The sequence below is a fragment of the Leptonychotes weddellii genome, chromosome 5 (genome assembly GCF_054177405.1).
Source record: "Leptonychotes weddellii isolate Sample4059 chromosome 5, ASM5417740v2, whole genome shotgun sequence".
Taxonomy (NCBI): Eukaryota; Metazoa; Chordata; class Mammalia; order Carnivora; family Phocidae; genus Leptonychotes; species Leptonychotes weddellii.
Window position 1 is genome coordinate 144,517,914 of NC_138373.1, and position 22,915 is coordinate 144,540,828.

General features: G+C 39.8%; 1 protein-coding gene and 1 pseudogene across 1 annotated transcript; both read left to right on the forward strand.

Moving 5' to 3' along the window:
* The first annotated feature begins 196 nt into the window (after window positions 1-196).
* LOC102750075 (eukaryotic initiation factor 4A-I pseudogene) lies at window positions 197-2,035 on the forward strand (annotated as a pseudogene).
* A 13,217-nt stretch (window positions 2,036-15,252) lies between these two features.
* Window positions 15,253-21,358, forward strand: NOPCHAP1 (NOP protein chaperone 1). The gene is made up of 4 exons (XM_081822324.1): window positions 15,253-15,416; window positions 17,099-17,185; window positions 18,921-19,057; window positions 20,762-21,358. Exons 1-4 carry the CDS (start codon window positions 15,302-15,304, stop codon window positions 20,978-20,980), a joined length of 558 nt encoding a protein of 185 aa, XP_081678450.1. The 5' UTR covers window positions 15,253-15,301; the 3' UTR covers window positions 20,981-21,358.
* Window positions 21,359-22,915: the final 1,557 nt, after the last annotated feature.

Below are 22,915 nucleotides of genomic sequence, written 5' to 3' on the forward strand. Positions count from 1 at the left end.
CCTGGGTGGCTCAGTTGGTTAAGCGACTGCCTTCAGCTCAGGTCATGATCCTGGAGTCCTGGGATCGAGTCCCGCATCGGGCTCCCTGCTCTGCAGGGAGCCTGCTTCTCCCTCTCCCACTCCCCCTGCTTGTGTTCCCTCTCTCGCTCTGTCTCTCTCTGTCAAATAAATAAATAAAATCTTTAAAAAAAAAAAAAAGCCTTCTGCCATCCAGCTGCAAGCCATTCTTCCTTGTATCAAGGGTTATTTTGTGATTGCTCAAGCCCAGTCTAGGACTGGGAAAACAGTCACTTTCGCCATATGGATTATGCAGCAGACTGAACTGGATCTAAATGCTATGCAAGACTTGGTCCTGACACCCACTAGAGTTGGCTCAGCAGATGCAGAAGGTAATCATGACATTAGGACATTACAAGGGTGCCCCCTGCCACACCTGCATTGGTGGAACCAACGTGCATGCTGAGGTGCAGAAGCTGCAAATGGAAGCTCCCCATATCATCGTGGGTACCCCAGGTCATGTGTTTGATTAACTAGAAATACCTATCTCTCAAATACATCAAAACGTTTGTACTGGATGAAGCTGATGAAATGTTAAGCCATGGATTCAAGGACATATTTCAAAAGCTCAACAACAACACCCAGGGGGGTTTGCTGTCAGCTGCAGTGCCTTCTGATGTCCTGGAGGTGACCAAGAAGTTCATGAGGGACCCCACTGGGATTCTGGTCAAGAAGGAGGAGTTGACCCTGGAGGGTATCCACTAGTTCTACATCAGTGTGAGAGGAGTGGAAGCTGGACACGCCGTGTGACTTGTATGATACCCTGAGCATCACGCAGGTAGTCATAGTCAACACGGGAAGGTTGGTTGGCTCGCTGAGAAGATGCATACCGGAGACTTCACTGTGTCTGCCATGCATAGAGATGTGGACCACAAGGCATGAAATGTAATCATGAGAGAGTTTTGCTCTGGTCTAGCAGAGTATTGATTACCACTGACCTGGTGGCCAGAGGTGCTGATGTGCAGCAGGTTTCTGTAGTCAGCAACTAGGACCTTCCCACCGACAGGGAAAACTATATCCACAGAATTGGTCCTGGTGGATGATTTGGCTGTAAGGGTGTGGCTTTTAACAGGGTGACAGAAGAAGCCAAGAGGACTCTTTGAAACATCGAGACCTTCCTCAACACCTCCACTGAGGAGGTGTCCCTCAGTGTTGCTGACCTCATCTGAGAGGAGCTGTCCTGCTACCTAGCCCTAGCCAAGATCCAGTCCTCGGGGGACAGAAGAGGAGCAGTAGGGGGGAGGGAAGGGAGCCAAGGGATGGACATCTTGTCTTTTTTTTTCTTTTCTTTTTCTTTGAATAAATGTCACATTTCGAGGCAAACAACAACAACAAAAACAAACCTGTTCATAGCAGCTTTATCATAGTATTCTAATAACTGGAAATAAGGAGACATTTGTCAATATGAGAATGGCAAAACTAATTTTGGGATTTCATAATACAACACTACTCTGCCATAATATGAAACAGATTATGGACTCAACAAAGGGGATGAATCTCACTGACATTACGCTGAGAGAAAACTCCCTGACAGAAGAAACATATATGCTATGAATATTCATTTTCCGTTGCTGCTGTAACAAATTACCACAAACGTAGTGGGTTAAAGAAAACATTGGTTATCTTACAGTTCTGTAGATTAAAGTCCAATATGAGTTGAACTAAGATCAAGGTGTCCAGCCAATTAACAACCTTAATTCCCTTTGCCATGTAACCTAAGTATTCTGAACAAAAATTTGAGGATAATGGAAGGCAGATTTCCAGTGGTGCACAAACTTGATCTGCAGCATTTGCCAATTGCTATGGTATAAATACTCTGATGGCTGATTTCAAGCTAATATCAGCTCACAAAATTACAATTATTTAGTAATCAGCCCTTGTGAGCTGGTTCAACCTGGTTCCAGCATACTGCTGCAAGTTCCTCATTCTTGATGTTTTAAAATACAGACAAATATAGAAATAAATATTCACATGAGGATATGAGTGTATATATGTGTGTTTCCTTGCCCTCTACAATGACAGAGCCTAAAAGTTAGAGCACATCTGTAGCAATTAGCACACCTAACATCTGGATCTTACTCTCTAAATACCATTCTCAACATTAACAGGAACCTGTGCTCCTTGGAGAAAAGGCTAATTCCATGACTCGGGCAGGAAAAGTACAAAAGGAGCCTGAAACAGCTGGACCAGAAATTAAAGAAGTACTCAAAGAAAGATGGTAACATATAAAAAGGAGAGGTTTGCAGATTGAAAGGGCTCCCACTGGGGACCATTTTAGTGTCAAAATAAATGATACAGTAATGGATTAAAACCCATTAAACAGCATAAAAACCCATGAGTCAAAACTGACATAAATAAGTAAACAGGAGAAGAGAAAGCTCTTTCTCAAAGTACAATACCAACTAACACATAGGATACGAATGAAATAATTAGAAAATCAAGGAGTGAAAGTTTAACAAGACAGTATGTTTATATATCTCCCCCCAAATACTAGTTAACTGAAAGGACATAACTAGTAATTTTGCAGTGAGGAAGTTTGACAGACACCGCCTTCACCAAGTGATCAAAGTTAACGTTACCAGTAATGGGACAAATTCACATCATGTGCCTCCAGATATCACTGAGCAGGACCTAATATCACTTCTGTGGTATATTTGCCAAAAATACACAATCTGAATCTAATCACGGGGAAACAGAAGGGAGACCCAAATTGAGGGCCATTCTACAAAATCTCTGGCCTATCTTCTTCAAAGCTGTCAAAGTCATGAAAGACAAAAGATGACAGAGAAACTGTCACAGATTGATTTGGGAGGACTGAATGCAGGGCATGATCCTGTTTGAGGTCCTGGACCGGAAGTAAAAATTATAAAGGACATTATTGAGACAGTTAAAATTTGAATACAAACAGTAGATTACATAATAGTACTATATTCATGTCAAATTTTCTGATTTTGTTCATTGCCCTCTGGTTATGTCAAAAAATATTCTTGTACTGAGGATGTATACACTCAAGTATTGATGGATAAACAGACACAAAGGCTGCAATTTGGCTCTCAGATTATTAAAAAAGAATCGTGTGGGTGTGTGGTGTGGGGAGAGAGAAAAGACTAAGATAAAGCAAAAAGAAAATGGAGCAAAATGTATCCATTTTTGAATCTGGGTAAAGTATATAGGAGTTATACTACTGTTGCCACTTGTCCATAAATCCGAAATCCTATCAAAATAAAAAGTGACAAAAGATGGAGATGGGGGAACAGGGACATAGGAAGCTACTTTGGCAGCATCCCACCAGTGCAGAGGGAAAAGCCATACAAAAATATGCTGGTTCTGCTTTGAGTCTCTGTAGTCACCTCTCTCCTGTATTCCTTGTGAAGGAAATAAAGGACTTACAGCTGGTGTGTAGGTGGTCAGTTTGGCAGCTTCAAAGGAAGACAGCTTTTGTGAACTTGAAAGTATTCATTTTAAACTAATAGAGACTTCTCTGTTCCAAATAACAGTTCAGAGCCCTGTAACAGTTTGTAATCAGAATATGTAAACTTGCAAAACGTTCCTAACATGAGATAGATAAGAGAGGTAGGTAGTGTAGGATGAGGAAAGGGTAACAGTGCAAACTGTACACAATTTAGCAATGTTAAAAAAAAAAAAAGTTTTCCTTCAAGGCCTCTCCCATGATTTAACTCTTGTTTGTACGTAGTCCTTCTGATTGTATCTACCAGATTGTATGCCTATTATCCTGTGAAATAGTATCATTAGAATGCTTAGTTATTGACCTCATTATGTATAGATCTTTTTTTAAAAAAATATTTTATTTATTTACTTGAGAGAGAGAGAGTGAGAGACCACTTGCAGGGGGGTGGGGTAGAGGGAGAAGCAGACCCCCACTGAGCAGGGAGCCCGATGCGGGGCTCTATCCCAGGACCCTGGGATCATGACCTAAGCTGAAGGCAGACACTTAACTGACTGAACCACCCAGGCTCCCTGTGTAGATCTTTTAAATACTTTTGGGGAGATGCCAGCAACCTAGTCCTAGACACTCTGTTTTGCTAGAACAAGATCCTGCTCTTGTTAGAGCAAGATCCATGTTTCCAAGATCCTAGAAACATGACCCAGGAGAATTAAAAGAATTAAAGAATTAAAAGAATTTAGTTATGAAAATAAAACTGGTTAAAATGTAAAAATACTTTTCACCAAAAACTAATGAATTATATAAAATGAAATGGCTCCCCGCCCCCACCTGTATGCACATTTTCACCATTTATTAAAATACTATGATGTTACTCCTGATTTATTGATATTTAGCAGAATTTAGCACAGGTCTTATTTATGCCATGCCATTTATGGATGGAATTTTGAAGGAGAAATGATGCCTTGCACTATATACAAAATTCAACCCCTAAAAAAATAATTTAAAAATTCCAGCAGATGAGGCAGAGAAACAAGTTAACTCCAGTTTAAGGTGACTACTCTTCAGAATACTAGTCTACTAGAAATAAAATTCTGCTCTCCCCTTACCCCTAACCCCCGAGTAAACATTTTACGCTGCTAGAAAATAAAGCATTTCTTTGACACATTTAATTGTATCCATAGGATTAAAATGTATTAACTAAGAGCCTAACCAAAATGAATTATTTGCAATATAATTACACCATAATTTTCAACATTAAATCTGTATGCCTCTAGAGATAAAATAGTTTTGATTTACCAAACTGGGTAATTAAATTAAGTAGATAATTGTTCCTAAGGGCCTGAGAACCAGGTAATAGCAATTTAAAAAGTTACCAGCAGAAATGATCAGTTTGGTTAGTCTGCTGACAATGAAAAGTAAGCCTGGAAGAATAAAAATTACCTTTTAGAAAAACCTCAAAATAATATATCCCAAGTATTATTGACTGTAGTAGACAGTGTGGGCGTCCCTCTCCCTACCACAGAAGCTCTGTCATCTGGGTGATATTCACCCGCCCCACCCCATGCCCCACCCCCAGCTAGAGGAGTGGCCCTGACTGGCCTAAACCAATCAGGATAATCCCATTCCCCTTGTTTCAGCTAGTCAAAAGTGGGCCCATGACCCAAGTTAGTTAGCTTTATTTACATTTTAACTTTTAGTTGGCAATCTTATTTCCAATTTCTTGGGGGAAGTTACATTGTAACACCCAATCAGCAATAGGGTGCTGCTTAGGTTCCATCATGATTGGAGCTTGCTCATTATAACAACCATCACATATATGGAAGTCAACCAGAGTTTCTTATATTTATATGCCTTCTAAGTATCTTAAAATTGAAAACAGTTCACCTTCTTTTCATATCATTTTCCTGTTGAATAAAATAGATATTTATCCTGCAGGATTTCCCACATTCTAGATTTGCCTGATTGCTTCCTTGAGTGGTTTCACTTACCCTTCTATTCCTCGTATTTCCTGTAAAACAGTAGTTAGAAGTGGGGGCTTGATTTAGGAAAAGGTTTCTTTCTTTTTTCCTTTCCTTTTTTTTTTTTCTTTTTATCTTGTTTTGTTTACAAGAAAACTTATTAGGTGGCACTGTGCACTTCCTAATGCATTAAATTAGGGGCACACAAAGTCTGTGTGTTGGTCATACTTTCAGAGATGTCAGAATGACTGGCATCAGAGCCAGATTTTGCCAGCTTTGCCTAGTGGGAATCTCAGAGTTAGCTCCAGATTCCTTTTGCTACGACCCCACTTGTCTTTGGGAGCCTCCTTGCTTCCTGGCACCACAGATATCCCAAGTTTATACCTCCTGACCCAGACTTGACATCAGCCATTTGTATAAGACGCTCTGTTCCTCTTAGTGAGGAAAGGTATTTAGCAGGCATGATCCAGCTCAGGGAAGCTTGTTATGGTGGCTTGTTATTATTCCTAGACCTTCCAGTGGATCAAGTTCAGGAATAAGTGGTTTTTCAGAAAGAGAAAAAGAAATCATGAATTAATATAGATATTACCAATTCAAATTTAAAATTACAGGAGGATTTTACTTTTATTTCTTTTCTTGGAACAAAAAACCTGAGCTGCAAATGATACTAATATAATTACTTATTTGCTTTATCCAAGAATATGCTTATAGCAGTTTCAAAAATAACCGTACTAATAGTGCTACTAAAAATTAAGAGGATTGGATACATTTTAAAATTTCTATGTCGGTGTGTAGTGATTGTCATTGACCTTAAGCTATATCTTACTAAGGATGTACCGTCCAAATATTGTGTTTTAAAGTCACCTAAAATCGTTCTTTTCTGTGTTGTTATGCTATAAACTTGACATATAATTAAATTCAGTTATTGCAGTTTGTATGGGGGGGGATTTTCTTTCCTTTTGTCTTTTTGTTTTTAAGTAGGCAAAGTATTTACATGATTCCAAAGTGAAACTATAAAACCCAGTATATTCCGTGAAGTCTAATGTCCTTTACTGTTCCTTGCTTTCCCTTTTAACTATTTTATTCAGTTTTGGCTTATCCTCTATTGTCTCTTTTTGAAAATAGAAGCATATGTGCACGAACATGCGTGTGCATGTATACACATACATAGGTATTTTCCTCTCTTTATCACACAAAAGGTAGCATACCATAAAAGCTGTTTTGCAAACTGCTTTTTTCACTTACCAATATATCCAGAAGGTCACTCCATACCAGGATATACAGATTTTCCTCATCCCTTTTCAAACTGCATGGTACTCCATTGTGTGTTTATTCAACCAGATCCCTATTGATGGACGTCTGGGTTATTTTAGTTTTTCACTATTACAAACAGTGTATCCACCGGGGCGCCTGGGTAGTCAGTTGGTTAAGCGGCTGCCTTTGGCTCAGGTCATGATCTCAGGGTCCTGAGATTGAGTCCTACATCAGGCTCCTGCTCAGTGGGAAGTCTGCTTCTCCCTCTCCCTCTGCTGCTCCCTCTGCTTGTGCGCTCTCTCTTGCACTCTCTCTCTCTCTCAAATGAATAAAGTCTATAAAAAATAAAATAAAACATGCTCTTTAAAAAAATAGTGTATCCACTCCCCCTTCCCGCTTCTGAATATTGTTAGAAATTTCTCAGTAAAAGGGTAAATGTACAGGGGTTCCTGAGTGGCTCAGTTGGTTAAGCATCCGACTCTTGGTTTTGGCTCAGGTCATGATCTGAGGGTCCTGAGATCAAGCCCCTAGTCAGGCTCCCCACTCAGTGGGGAGTCTGCTTCCCCTCTCTCTTTCCCTCTGCCCCTACATCCCCCCTTGCCCGCTCATGCACTCTCTCTAATATAAATAATAAATCTTTTTTATAAAAGAATAAATGTATAGGTGATTTTATTTGATAATGACAGTTCTTTTCCATAGCAACACTACCATTTTGCATTCCCAACATAAATGTATGACAATGTCTGGTTCCCCACAACTTTGCCAACAGGTATGTTGTAATTTTTTATTAGTACCAATTTGGTAGATGAGAAATAGTTCCTCAGTGTCATTTTCTTTTGCATGCATTTTTTTAATAGGAACAAGCTAGAACATCTTCGTTATATGTTTAAACACCATTTTTATTTCTACTTCTGTGAATTATCTGTTCACTTCTGTAACCTGTTTTTTCATGGAGTTATTTGGTCGTTTTCTTCTCGGGTTTTAGAAGCTCTTTACGTTATGGGTGTTAAAACTTTCCAGTAATATAAGTTGGAAACCTTGTTTTTAAGTTTATTTGCCTTTTTACATTGCTTATGCTGATTTTTCTCAGGTAAAAGTTCTTTTTGAATTCTGATACAGTCAAATTCATGGATCTTTTCTCCTACTGGTATATGTTTTTACATGCTTCTGGAACATTATCCATTTCAAGTGGTTTCCTATGGGTTTTCAAATTTGCATAGAGTTGTACAAAGTAGTCTAAATAAATTTTTCCATATTTTCTCTGCTTTTATAGTCATTATTCCATTATCATTTATTTCATATATTTATACCTCCAAACCTTTCTCCTCTCCACTCTTCTGGTTTAAGTTAGCTAGAGTTTTTCTATTTTCCTGACTTTTTAAATGCTTAGCTTTGAGGGCTTCCTCTTGATGCAAGGATTACTTGGTAGTATGTTTTTACAGTTTTAGGTGGAAGAGACTTTTAAAAATTCATTATTTTCTACTTATATTGAATTGAGTGTGATCACAGAAGGCCATTTATATCATTTACATTTTTAGAATGCATTAAAATTTTCTTTGCAGACTCTGATATGTCAATTTTGTGAAATTTTCATGTGACTTAGAAGAAGGTTTAATTTGTATTATCAGGATTCAGTCCCCTCTTATTTTGATACTGTGTTTCTACTATGAATAGTATTGTAATTAGCTGGTCACCTCCTCTTTCTCTTTCCTCCTTTATCCCTAATATCTAAAGTAGTATCTTTTGGCTGGCTCAGTCAGTAGAGCATGTGACTCTTAATCTCAGGGTGGTAGTTTCGAGCCCCAAGTTGGGTTGGAGAGTACTTAAAAAAAATAAAAAATCTAAAATAAATAGATAAAAAGTATTATTTTTTATTCCCAACTTCCAAAAAGCAAGATTTTTCTCTTCATTTATCATCTCTGCTTTCTCCCCATTTTTTAAATTTATATTATATCCATATTATCATATCTATAAAAAATACATACTATTCTGTTAACCTTATTCTCACCATTCTATCCTGAATTCTACTGTAAAATGCTCACTACCAAAACTGAAATTGAATTTGTCCAATCATTTTCTGAACCTTGTTCTCTAGTAGATACCTCAAGAAGGCTGGGAGCAATATTTCCTATGTCCTTAACATGTTCATTAACTGTCTGCATCTTTTTTTTTTTTAAAGATTTTATTTATTTGACAGAGAGAGACACAGCGAGAGAGGGAACACAAGCAGGGGGAGTGGGAGAGGGAGAAGCAGGCTTCCCACGGTGTAGGGAGCCCGATGTGGGGCTCGATCCCAGGACTCTGGGACCATGACCTGAGCTGAAGGCAGATGCTTAACGACTGAGCCACCCAGGCGCCCCAACGGTCTACATCTTTAAAACTTTTATATTTGAAAAGCAGTTAATGTCTTCTGTCCATTTCTTTACTGGATTATTTGTTTTGGGGGTTTAATAAATTCTTTATAGATCTCAGATACTAGCCCTTTATTTGGTAAGACATTTGCAAATATCTCCTCCCATTCCGTAGGTTGTCTTTTGATTTTGTTGACTGTTTCCTTTGCTGTGCAAAAGGTTTTTATCTTGGTGAAGTCCCAATTCATTTTTTTTTTTTTTAAGATTGTATTTATTTGCGCGAGAGAGAATGAGAGACAGAGAGCATGAGAGGGAGGAGGGTCAGAGGGAGAAGCAGACTCCCTGCTGAGCAGGGAGCCTGATGTGGGACTCGATCCCGGGACTCCAGGATCATGACCTAAGCCGAAGGCAGTCGCTTAACCCAGTCCCAATTCATTTTTGCTTTTGTTTCCCTTGCCTTTGGAGATGTGTCTAGTATGAAGTTGCTGTGGCTGAGGTCACAGAGGTTTCTGCCTGTGTTCTCCTCAGGGATTTTGATGGATTCCTGTCTCACATTTAGGTCTTTCATCCATTTTGAGTTTATCTTTGTGTATGGTGTAAGAAAATGGTCCAGTTTCATTCTTCTGCATGTGGCTGTCCATTTTTCCCAACACCATTTGTTGAAGAGACAGTCTTTTTTCCGTTAGATATTCTTTCCTGCTTTGTTGAAGATTAGTTGACCATAAAATTGAAGGTCCATTTCTGGGTTCTCTATTCCATTCCATTGATCTATATGTCTGTTTTTGTGCCAGTACCATACTGTCTTGATGATTACAGATTTGTAATAGAGCTGGAAGTCCGGAATTGTGATGCCACCAGCTTTGCTTTTCTTTTTCAACATTCCTCTGGCTATTCGAAGTCTTTTCTGGTTCCATACAAATTTTAGGATTATTTGTTCCAGCTCTATGAAAAATAGATGGTATTTTGATAGGGATTGCATTGAATGTGTAGATTGCTATGGATAGCATAGCATTTTAACAATATTTGTTCTTCCAATCCATGAACATGGAATGTTTTTCCATTTATTTGTGTCTTCCTCAATTTCTTTCATGAGTGTTCTATAGTTTTCTGAGTATAGATCCTTTACCTCTTTGGTTAGATTTATTCCTTGGTATCTTATGGTTTTTGGTCCAATTGTAAATGGGATCGATTCCTTAATTTCTCTTTCTTCTGTCTCATTGTTAGTGTATAGAAATGCAACTGATTTCTGTGTATTGATTTTATATTCTGCCAAGTTGCTGAATTCTTGTATGAGATCTAGCAATTTTTGGGTGGAGTCTTTTGGGTTTTCCACATAAAGTATCATGTCATCTTCTCCAAAGAAGACATACAAATGGCCAACAGACACATGAAAAAATGCTCAACATCAATCGGCATCAGGGAAATACAAATCAAAAGCACAATGAGGTACCACCTCACACCAATCAGAATGGCTAAAATTAACAAGTCAGGAAACAACAAATGTTGGCAAGGATGCAGAGAAAAGGGAATCTTCTTACAGTGTTAGTGGGAATGCAAGCTGGTATAGCTTGCATTCTGGAAAACAGTATGGAAGTTCCTTGGGGTGCCTGGGTGGCTCAGTTGTTAAGCGTCTGCCTTCAGCCCGGGTCATGGTCCCAGGGTCCTGGGATCAAGCCCCACATCGGGCTCTCTGCTCGGCGGGAAGCCTGCTTCTCCCTCTCCCACTCCCCCTGCTTGTGTTCCCTCTCTCGCTGTCTCTTTCTGTCAAATAAATAAATAAAATCTTAAAAAAAAAAAAAAAACAGTATGGAAGTTCCTCAAGAAGTTTAAAATAGAGCTACCCTATGATCCAGCAATTGCACTACCAGGTATTTACCCAAAGGACACAAACGTTGTGATCCAAAGGGGCACCTGCATCCCAATGTCTATAGCAGCAATGTCCACAATAGCCAAACTATGGAAAGAGCCCAGATGTCCAACAACAGATAAATGGATAAAGATATGGATATATATATATATGGATATATTTACATATACACAATGGAATATTACGCAGCCACCAAAAAGGATGAAATCTTACCAGTAACATTGACATGGTTGGAACTGTAGGGTATTACGCTGGGCAAAATAAGTCAATCAGAGAAAGACAATTATATAGTTTCACTCATATGTGGAATTTGAGAAACAAAACAGAGGATCATAGGGGAAAGGAAGGAAAAATAAGATGAAATCAGAGAGGGAGACAAACCGTAAGAGACTCCTAACTATAGGAAACAAACTGAGGGTTGCTGGAGGGGAGGTGGGTAGGGGGATGGGGTAACTGAGTGATGGGCATTGAGGAGGGCACCTGAAGAAATGAGCATTGGGTGTTATAAGCAACTGATGAATCCCTGAACTCTACATCTGAAACTAATGATACACTGTATGTTAACTAACTTAATTTAAATAAAATGAGTTAAAAAAAAAAAAAAGAAAGAAAAGCAGTTAAGTCCTTAGCTTAAATTTTCTTTGAGTATCTTAAATATGCTATTTAATTGCATTTTGGCAAAAATCTTTCTGTCAGAATGTCAAATGCCAATCTTATTTTCTTTCCTCATGACTTATTGGGTCTTTTTGCCAAAATACTCTGGATGGTCTTTTTCTTATATTTAGAGTCCAAGAGTTTTACCAGAGTGTGTTTTGGTAGTGACTAGTCTGGGCTGATTTTTCTAGGTAAATGATACAGTCTTTTGATATGTATATTCAAATTTCCACACATTTTAGAATAATTTTCTTGAATTACTTTTAAAATAAATTATTTTGCAATAATTTTAATTTTATGAAAAATTCTCAAAGATAACACAGAGTTCTCATATATCTTTTATCCAGTTTCCATCCTTTGTTACTATTGTACATACCATGGTACATTTGTCAAAAACAAGAACTGACATGGTAGTAGTTTATGTTTTTCATGGAATCTGTCCATTTCATCTAAATTAGAAAATGTATTGGCATAATTGCTTAGAATATTTCCTTTATCCATTTGATGTCTATAGAATCTGTGGTAATGCTCCTCTTCCATTTCTGATATTATTAGTCTGTGTCTTCTCCAGTTATTTTCTGATTAGTTTGGATAGAGGCTTATCAATTTTATTGATTTTTGCAAATAATCAGCTCGGTTTTTTTTTACTTTTTATATTGTGTTTATTTTTTATTTTATTGATTTCTACTCTTTATTATTTTCTTTCTTCTGCTTGCTTTGAGTTTAATTTACTCCTTTTTTTCTAGTTAATGTGGAAGCTTAGATAAATGAGACCTTATATCTTTTCAGATATAGGCACTTAATGCTATAAATTTCCCTCCTTGTACTGCACCAGCTACATTGCATACATTTTGATATTTTCTGTGTTTATTTTAATTCAGCTCAGAATATTTTATAATTTCTTTTATATTTTTTATTTGACTCATGGGTTATTTAGAACTGAATGGTTTAATTTCCAAATATTTGGAGGTTTTCCAGATACCTTTCTATTATTGATTTTTAGTTTGTTTTTGATAACCTAGATAAGGTTGTTAGTTTTGTTGACATCAGAGAAAAAACTTGGGATGACTTCAATCTTTTAAATTTTTTGTGACTTGTTTTATGGCCTTGCATATATATGATCAATCTTATTGACTATTCTGTTGCCATTGAAACAATATATATTCTGCTGTTGCAAGGTCAGGTGTTTTGCGAGTCAGTTAAGTTGGTTGATAGTTTTGCTCAAGACTTCTTAATGTATACTTATTCTATCAATTACTGAGAAAGGAATGTCAAAATCTCCTACAATAATATTAGGATTGTCTATTTCTACTTTTAGTTCTATTAGATTTTCCTTCTTTTACTTTAAAGCTTGGTTATGAGACTCATTCACAATTATTATTGTTCTATCATCATGATGAATTTATCTCCTTATCATTATGATTTATCCTTGGTAACTTAGTCTGCTCAGGTTGCTATGGCCAAGTACCACAAAGTAGGTGGCTTAAACAAGAAAAATTAATTTTCTCATGGTTCTGGAGGCTGGAAAATCCAAGATCAAGTTTCTAGCAGGGTTGATGTCTGCTGAGAGGTCTCCCCTTGGGTTGCAGAAGGTTGTCTTCTTACCATGTATTCACATGGCCTTTCCTTGGTGTGTGTGCATATGGAGAGAGGAAGAGTAGTACTCTGGTGTTTCTTTATATAAGGGCACTAATCCTATTGGATCAGGACCCCACACTTACAACCTCATTTAATCATGATTACTTCCTTAGAGTCCCCATTTCCAAATACAGCCACATTCAGGGGTTAGGGCTTTCAACATATAGATTTTGGGAGGATACAAACATTCAATCTGTAACACTTGGCAATATTCTCTGTTTTGAAATCTACTTTGTCTGATAGTCATGTAGCTACTCTAGCTTGATTTTTGTTTCATATTTGCATGGTTTATCTCTTCCATCACTTGACCTTTAACCTATGTATGTCTTTACAATTAAAGTGAACTTATTGCTGACAGCAGGCAGTTGGGTCTTGTTTTATACAGTCTATTTTTTGCCTTTTAAATCTTAGACAAATGTACATCTAGTCTAATTACTGATATGGGTTTAGCTTAAATCTACCATCTTGTTATTGGTTTTTCTATTTATCCCATCTGTTCTTTGCTCCTCTTTATCTTTTATCCTGTTTTCTTTTGGATTAATTGATTATACTTTACAGGTCAGGTTTTATCTCCACTATTGGCTGATCAGCTATTCCTCTTTTTTAGGTTTTTGTTTGTTTGGGTTTTTTTTGGAGTTGCTTTAGTATTTATAATATACATCTTTAACTTATCACTATTTTTTAAATCCTATTAAAATACTTCACATAAAATATAAGATCCTTACAACAGATTTACTACTTCCAACTTCTGTGCTATTATTATTTTTTTTAAGATTTTATTTATTTATTTGACAGGGAGAGACACAGTGAGAGAGCGAACACAAGCAGGGGGAGTGGGAGAGGGAGAAGCAGGCTTCCCACGGAGCAAGGAGCCCGATGGAGGGCTCGATCCCAGAACCCTGGGATCATGACCTGAGCTGAAGGCAGACACTTAACGACTGAACCACCCAGGTTCCCCTCTTCTGTGCTATTCTTCTTATATGTATTTTACTTCTACATTTGTTATAAACCCTATAATATTTTTTAAAAATCTAAACAATCTATTGTTTTTAAGAGATTAAAAGTGAGGAAAACTATGTTTTACATTTATTTTCACATTTTATAAAACTGCTTTTCTGGTTAACAACATCATTTCTAGGAGGGAGACTAAATTCTGCCAGTGCATCTTCTACTCTATCTTGGCTAGATATGAATGTCTTAATTTCTAAGTTATTATTGCAAATAGCTCCATTAGTTTTGTACCTATGGGGTGCTTCTGATCTAGTCAACAATTCACAACAGAGATTTGAGGACATTTCTAAAGGCTCAATCCTGTTGTACAGGGGTGATCCATCAATCAATGAAACAATTCACAATTATTCATTTGTTCAACTTTTCTCTGTTCATTCATTAGTTAAACACGGATTAATCATTAACGATGTGCCTGACTCCAAGTGAGGCACTGGCAATATAAAGAAAAAAAGCTGCTGTCCCTTCCCTGAAGGATCTCTAGACAGAGTAGGTTTTAAATAGAAAGAGAATGAAATCAGCTTTAAAATGCATTAATCAGTGTCTTCCTCCTCAGTGCCTACTGTCATTTCTCCCATAATTCTTTGTGCCCTGCTTTTTAAAACTTGGTTGTAATACAATGGTAAGTCGTTATTATGATAACAATAAGGGAGAGTTGCTAAATGGATACAGTTTAAGCTTTGCAAGGTGCAAAAATTCTAGAGCTCTGGTACTTAACGATGTAAATAGAGTTAACACTTCTGAAATGTACACTTAAAACTGGTTAAGATGGTAGATTTTATGTGTGTGTTTTTTTTTTTTTTTACCGCAACCTGAAAATTAAAAAATGAGGAAGGCAGCCCCAGGGTGACCTGTTGTCCGGACTGTTTGGCTAAAATTGAGTTTTGCCAGCTCTTTGATCCCGCCATGGGACCTCAAGAGTCCCAACCTTTCTTTTCCCACCACAGGAATGGCCTCAGGGATCCGCCAGGTGTCGCCGTAGCCGCGGCCGCCCGCGCCCCGCCCACCGCCAAGTTTCGTCCAATCGCGGCCGTGGCCACGCCCCCTGGCCGAACCTCTTTCCTGCATCCGGGCCTGGGTGGGCTGGCTCTCAAGCCTAACAAGGGGCATGGAGGGCCGCGGCGAGCCTCAGTCCGGCGCGAGCTGTTCGTCGTCCCCCCGGGACTCTTCGGCGGTCTCGGTGTCCAAGGAGCTGCTGACAGCCGGGAGCGGCGGCCGCGGAGGTGACGGGCGGGTGGCGGCGGCGTGGGGTGTGCACGTGCGGCAGGGGGCGTGTGGCCGGGACAGCAGCCGGCCGGTGGCTCCCTGTCCAGGTCCCGCGCCCGCGAGGGGACGCCCAGCGGTGACCGCGGGACTTCTGCGAGACCGCCGCGGCGGGGGTGGGGTTCGGGGGCCTCGGGGCGGGCACCCGGCCTCGGGCCCCGGGATGGTTGTATTCCGCGCGATAGTGGGCGCCCGCTCCGCGGAGTGCAGCAGCAGGACACCTCCCCTGAGGGCAGGGCCTGGGGAGGGCTTTAGGTGGGCTCTCCGCGTCCCCGCAGCGGGCTGGTGGGGGGAGCAGGTCACTATTATGGATTAACCCCCCACCCCTCCATGCTCACAAAACCACCCGTTAGTGCCTTGCCTCTCTCTTGTAGACGGACACTTGGGTCTAGGAAATCCACATAGGATTTCAGACACCATAGTAGGGAGTTAAAAAGCATGGATTTGAATCCCAACTCCACGACTGATTAGTTGTGGAACTACAGGAGACTTGTTTACATTCTCAAAGCTCCAGTTTTCACATTTGGAAAATGGAGGTAGTAGTACCTGTTGATTTTTATTTTTATTTTTATTTTTATTTTTTTTGAGAAGAAGGAGAATGCGCCTAAGTTCTTGGGCATATTCTCGGTGAATCTTAGCTTGAAGACGTTCTGTGAGAACCCAGAGCATCCCGAAGAGTTATAATAATAGCCAAAGCTTATGTAGTGCTTACTGTGACCCAGGATTTAATTAACTCATTTAATCCTCACAAAAACCCTGTGCATAAGGTTCTCTCTATTTTATAGGTGAGGAAACTGAGTCACAGTGTATCATAGATAAGTAACTTACTGGGGATCATCTGGCTGAAAAGTGACAAAACTGGGATTCGAACACAATCAGTCTGATTGGATTCTCTATGCTAATCCATTTGCTAGACCTAAAGTAGTAATCAAAGAATATTGGTTGAGATCTGCTTTGGGGGGTGAATAGGGTTTTTGTATTTGAGTGAAGAGGTTTTCCAGGCGTTGGGAACAGGGTGATCAAAGCCTTGAGTTTTGAAAGACAAGTCCTGTCCTCTGAGCTCTGATGGGCTGAAGCGTTTGTTGATTTGAGGAGTAGTGAGTGATGGGGCTGAAAAGGTGCATGGGGTTGGGGGGTTGCAGGGGGGACAGACAAAAGTTCTCCAAAGGGCTCATTTGTCCAGGTTGGACATCTTTAATGAAGGTCCACTAACAAGGCAGGTGTGCTTTAAAGATAAACAAACAAGTGTTCCAAGAGGTTAAGTAATTTGACCAATATAATGCAGCTAGTAACCATTTCTGGCTTCACTTAACTATCATTGTACTCTTTGCTGCTTCCTCTGTCCCTTCGTTGCAGAAACTCATTTGTCACTAATGGATTTCTGATCCACAAAGGGTGCAGGTTCGTTTGTGCTTACTCCTCAGCATCGGTGACACATACAGATGTATGAGGCAGGCCTAAAGAAGGGGAGGCGGGTGGGCGTAAAGAAGTAAAATGTTGCCATGGAACTTGGGGAGCCTCCTTTTCTAAAAATGTCTTGGGGAATGTGGAATGTTCAAGACTTGAGAGCGGTCCTGGAAAGTTTGCTGACGGGCCCCCATCTCTTTATGCTGTAGTAAATTAAGTGTGTGTGTGCTTTCAGGTATATGGGACAGGTTACTCATCAAGCCCAAGCCGAACTGCAGAAAAAATTCCACTCTTCAAACAGTGAGGATAGAGAGGAGTCCCTGTAAGTATCTTTCTCTCTCTTTCTCCACTCCCCTTTTCTCTCAAGAACCTTCTCTGATGTTAAATTTTGCCCAGTTAAGCAGTAGAGATCCGCAGTGAACCCCAGTCCAGCCAGAGCTGTTCATTGTCCCCCCACCCCGGGACTGCTCGGGGGTTTCGGTGTCTTAGGAGCTGCTGACAGTGTTTTCCATCTGTGGACTTCCATCTGAGTCTTTTTTATATCTTCCATTTCTTTCCTCATTGTGATAGCCATTGTGCGGGGCTTCGTATTCTAGGACCTCAGTGCATCCTTCCAGCAGTCCTGTTTTACAATCAAAGGCCATTTCTTGACCTTTACCACCTTTCTCTTTTCTTCTTCTATACTCTGGACAGTTCAGTCATGTACTGTGTAGCTGTAGCAGTGACTTCACAAGTCTTGAGAACTCGTTTTGTGCACAGTTATGTGCTGGGCCTTTTTTGAGAGCTCAAGAAATGAGACATACCTTGTTTATTGATTCCCCTGTACTTAGCATAGTAGAGTTATCACTCCTGTTTTTACAGATGAGTAAATTGAGGTTTTGAATGGTTCAATTAAATTTATTATTTAGGACACCTGTGGTTGCAAATGACTAAACTCCAGCTCCAGTTGCCTTAAGCCAAAAAATAAATTACGTTGGCCAATTTTATTGGGAGGGGGGGATCCCAGTGACTTCGGGTACATCTGCATCCAGGTGCTTGGTGTCCTAGGGGTCTACTGCCCTGTATCTCTCAGCTCTGCTTTCCTAGGTGTTGGCTAAATCTAGAGCAGGCTCTTCCTTACCTGTGGCAAGTTGGCCAGTTTATCAGCAGCTCACCCGGTCATTTACTCACTCAGAAGGAAGGGATCTCTTTCTCACAGTTCCAGCCAGAGTCCCAGGGTGATCTCTTATTGGCCTGACTGGATCACAGTATCACTGAATAAGCCACTGAACCAAATCATGTTGACCAAGGTTATGGAACATATAGGCATGAGAAGGGCAAGGCACAAGAGTGACTAAGAGTGACAGAGCTTAAAAGGAAAGTCAAGGTTATGTTACCAGAAGAAAGGGGAACAGATATTGGGCAGGTAAAAACAACCACTACTTAGTTAACTTGCCCAAGGTAATTCAGGGAGTAAGAGGTGGAACTGGGGTTCTATTAATAACCTTGTCAGCCTGACCCCAAAGCCTCAGAGCCTGAGGCATCTAACTATTAAGTCATACTTTCTCCTTAATTAGTTACTATTGGTTGAATGCCAGCCATCTAGGGATGTACAATTCTGGGGATATATGAAAACACAAATCGGAGCGCCTGGGTGGCTCAGTCGTTAAGTGTCTGCCTTCAGCTTAGGTCATGATCTCAGGGTCCTGGGATTCAGCCCTGCATCGGGCTCCCTGCTCAGTGGGAAGCCTGCTTCTCCCTCTCCCACTCCCCCTGCTTGTGTTCCCTCTCTCGCTGTGTCTCTCTCTGTCAAATAAATAAATAAAATCTTTAAAAAAACACCACACACAAATAAACAAGGAAATATTCACTAACTTGTGTAGTCCTGCTTTAAAGATTCAGAAGAGGATGGGGGTTTTTTAAAATGGAAGAAATTTGAAAGATTTTTTTATTATAACTTTTGTTACTATTGTGACTGTTGAATTCAAAAGTGTTTTACAGTAAATTCTGGATTTTAAAAGTTGAAGTTTGGCCAAAGACTAACATAAATATTGATAAACTATATTTTCTCTCCTTAGTATTGGACCAAGTACAGACCTTTCTCCCACAGATGGCTCAGGCAAATGAAAAGCTAAGAAAAGAAATGGCAGCCGCACCACCTGGTCGTTTCAATATTGAAGATATTGATGGGGCTCTTGGAAAAGTTATACAAATGGTAATGATGCTTTGTTTTCATTTCATAAATTAAAATTACCAGTACGCCTCATCATCTATAAGGGAGAGGACTTTTCCGTTTTAATTCAAGTGATATTTTCCTTCTTGCAGAGTCAGCTCATGTTTCCAATATTGCATGGGAACTTGTTCATTTTATAATTAGGGATCTTACAGATCAGTAGGCTTCCCTGAGTGGAGTTTAGGAATTTAGGAATAGAGAAGAGGAGGAGGGCTTTTTCAAGTCAAATATTACATTTGTTATCTTGAAGCATTAATTTACTATGTGTCCCAAGTGGATTGTGTTTTCCTAAAAGAAGGCCTGAAAGAAGTAATCATAACCTGACTCACTGAAGATGTAAAAATAAATGATGCATTTAACAGACCGATAACCTAAGCCACATGGGAGATCTCCAGCCGGCCTCAGATCTTCTTTCTATACCGGAGTTCCCTTTATAACACTAGGGTCTGGACAGAGCTGATATTGTTGGTAGTAGTATCTCATTCATCGGCAGCTCTGGTCAGCTCTACCTCCAGGGTATGTCCCAGATCCAGCGACTCTGCACGATGTCCCAAGGCTGCCAGCCTTGGTCCACATCATCGTGGTCTCTCCTGTGGACTCTTGCAGTGATTTCTCCACAGGTTCCCCTGCTTCTGCCTTTTCTCTCCTAGCATCTGTTCTTCACACTAGGTGTGGCCCACGTTCCCCTCACAGTTCTGATGAATTCAGAGTCCTTCGAGGGCCCGTGTGATCCTGCCTCCAGCTCCATCTGACTTACCTGCCACCGCACCCCTTCTTTCCTGCACTCCCATTCAGTCTCCTTCAGGTTTTTCCCCTCTTTGTACGAGGCTCTTCCAAGATTTCTGCATCTTCACTCCCTCCATCTCTCATCGGTTGCACCGCAACAAGAGGCCTTCCCTGATGGCCCTATTAGAAGCTTATCCTCTCCTGCTTTACTTTTTTTCCTTTTCACTGCCCTACGCTATGCTTTATATGTAGTTGTTCATTGTCTTTCTTTCCCAACTAGAACGAGGTCGGCAACTATTTTGTGTATGGGGCCAGCTAGTAAGGACTTCAGGTTTGCGGACCATACTGTCTCTGTGGTGACTGCTCATTTCTGCTGTTTTAGTCTGACAGCAGCTGTAGACGATATGTATGAATAGGCAGGTTTTATCAACTTATTTATGGACACTGAAATTTGAATATCATATAATTCTTATGTTTCATGAAATACTATTTGATTTTTTTTCTTCTACCACTTAAAAATTAAAAAAAAAAAACAAAACATTCTTAGCTCACGAGCTAAACAAAAACAGGTAGCGGACTGGGTTTGGCCTGCAAGCTGTAATTTGCCAATCCCTCTCCAGAAAGGCAAAGATTTTTGTTGCTGTTCTTGTGGAGTCTCTAGGACCTAGCGTGGTGCCTGGCTCATGTTAGTATATGTTGATATTTGTTGGATGCATGTTGTTGAACGTGTTCAGGATATATAGAATCGGGTTGTGGGGAACTTTTTAAACTTGTAGTACCTGTAAATCATCATGGTGGACTATGGCAACTGAAAGAAAAAAAGTACCATATTGTATTAAAAACATTTCTTGTCCTATGTGCTTCAATATTTGTGCTTAATGTTGGTTCTTCCCGAGGTTGTTATTACAACTTTCTAGGGAACTGCCCTGAAATAAATTTCTCACGTGGTGCTTTTGGCAGGATGTGGCCTTGTTTGAGATGAATCAATCTGATTCAAAAGAAGAGGACGGTTCAGAAGAGAGTTCGCAAGACAGCTCGGAGGACAGCTCAGAATCTGAGGGAGAAGAAGACGGCACGTCTTCTGAAGTCACTATAGATAACATTAAGCTTCCTCATTCAGAAGGTGGAAAAGGCAAGATCGAGGTTTTGGACAGTCCTGCCAGTAAAAAAAAGAAATAGTAAAATAAATGATCTCAGAAACAGGTGATACATGCCTGCTAGTTCTGCAGAAAATGAATATGGCTTGCTGGTGGTTTTGCATTTCAGGTATCTGTGGTGCTTTTCTGTATTATTAAATGCATTTTGTTCCTCAGAGAAACAAAAGCTACCTTTTAAAGAGGTGGAATAGGTCACATTTGGGGATCTAAGAGCAGACTGTCTGATCTCATGCTGAAGAGATTTCACTTAGAAAACTTAACTTTATGTATGGTGCCGAGTGAATTTGTTGGCATCTTTTTTCTTCTTCATAGACTTGAGAAATAGCAAACTTATTTTAAAGTAAAAATACAAATCATTTGTTTTAAATTTATTCTCTTGAATAAAACAATCTGGGTTGTTTTTTTAGGTCATTATAAAGTCAAATTTATTTGTTAGCATCACAGTGGGTTCAATGGGGGAGAATTTTTTTAAGAGAAAGAAATTTTTTTTTTTTTTTAAAGATTTTATTTATTTTTTTTTAGAGAGCGAGCGGGAGAGAAACAGCATGAGAGGGGAGAGGGTCAGAGGGAGAAGCAGGCTCCCCGCTGAGCCAGGAGCCCGATGTGGGACTCGATCCCAGGACCCTGGGATCATGACCTGAGCCAAAGGCAGACGCTTAACCATCTGAGCCACCCAGGCGCCCCAAGAAAGAAATTTTTTTTAAAGAGAAGAATTACCTATATTCAGCTGTCCTCAGGCATAGCTACTTTCATTAAAAAAAAAAAAAAAAAAGTCCTTTCCAGCGTGAGCTGGAAATCTGGCGCTCTCTGGTTTCATCAGTGCTGGGGACTCTGCAGCCACTCTGCATATAGAATTTACTGGTTGGAAAATCCATGGTTTTTTTGTTTTTGTTTTTCCTTTTTTTTTCAGAAGGCAGATTTTTTTGTTTCAGCTCTTAAAACTATTCTACACTGTTGCCCACAGTTTGAAACCTATCAAATGTAGGAAATAAGGGACATCACAGAAAAAATAGGGTGTGGTACAAGAAGAGTGTAACCACTGGTTTTCCCTTTCAAAGGTCAAAATGATCCTATGCTCGAGTCGCCTTTTTGCCTCATTCTTGACCTTATCAAATTTGTTTCAGATCTCATCTGCCAAGGGACTGGCTTTGCTCAGGACATAGGCCTGAGAATTGAAAAAATCATCTCCAAGTGGGTTGAGCTGATGGAATTTGTCCCTTAATGTTTTAGGGCTCTCTTTTTAACTCTTTTTTCCCACTCCTCACATTAGCTCAAGACATCTTTACAAATACACTGAAGGTAATTCTCAAGGTTCTTCCTGGTATTTCCCATTGGAAACTGGAACCAGCTCTTCTGGGCTGTGCCTCACTAAATGTACGAAGAAACGAACAGATCTTGAAATGAGACTCATCAGCTGGAATGGTTATTGTGCTATATTTAGGAGCACCAAACATAACTGTGATGGATTATTGGTGTAAATAGTTGAAGATCACCTCCTCCCAGCTAACGTCTTCTGCTACATTGGGGGAAGAGTTGTGTTTGTCTGGCTCACTACTTAGTATGGTGGATGGTACTGACTAGGCACTGGATAATGTTATTAAACGACTTAATGGCTGTATGAGGGTATAACAGAAAATGTCAAGCCATGGTAGGCTGCTCCAGGCAGGGGATATGAAGGTGTAACTTCACAGGAAATACACATCCCAGTGGAAATACGCCGAGTGATCAGTGAGAGGCCAGTCTAGAAATACATACTAGTGTGTAGTATTTTAACAGTGCCCTCCTGCCATGGCTATCTCATGTACTACAGCGAGCCTCCCTGTACAGTAAAGGAAGTCAACTAAATTCAGGTCCTCTGGACACTCTTAAGACATACTAGAAAAAAGAAAAACATGAAAATTTAATTTAGGATAAGGATGTCATTTTTAAGTAAGTGTAAAATGGATGAATTATTTAG

Bases quoted from the DNA above. Each gene is read 5' to 3' on its own strand.
- NOPCHAP1 (XM_081822324.1), top strand. From the start codon at position 15,302: ATGGAGGGCCGCGGCGAGCCTCAGTCCGGCGCGAGCTGTTCGTCGTCC. The intron at 17,186-18,920 runs GTAAGTATCTTT...TTCTCTCCTTAG, and splicing joins GAGGATAGAGAGGAGTCCCT to TATTGGACCAAGTACAGACC. The intron at 19,058-20,761 runs GTAATGATGCTT...TGCTTTTGGCAG, and splicing joins TTGGAAAAGTTATACAAATG to GATGTGGCCTTGTTTGAGAT.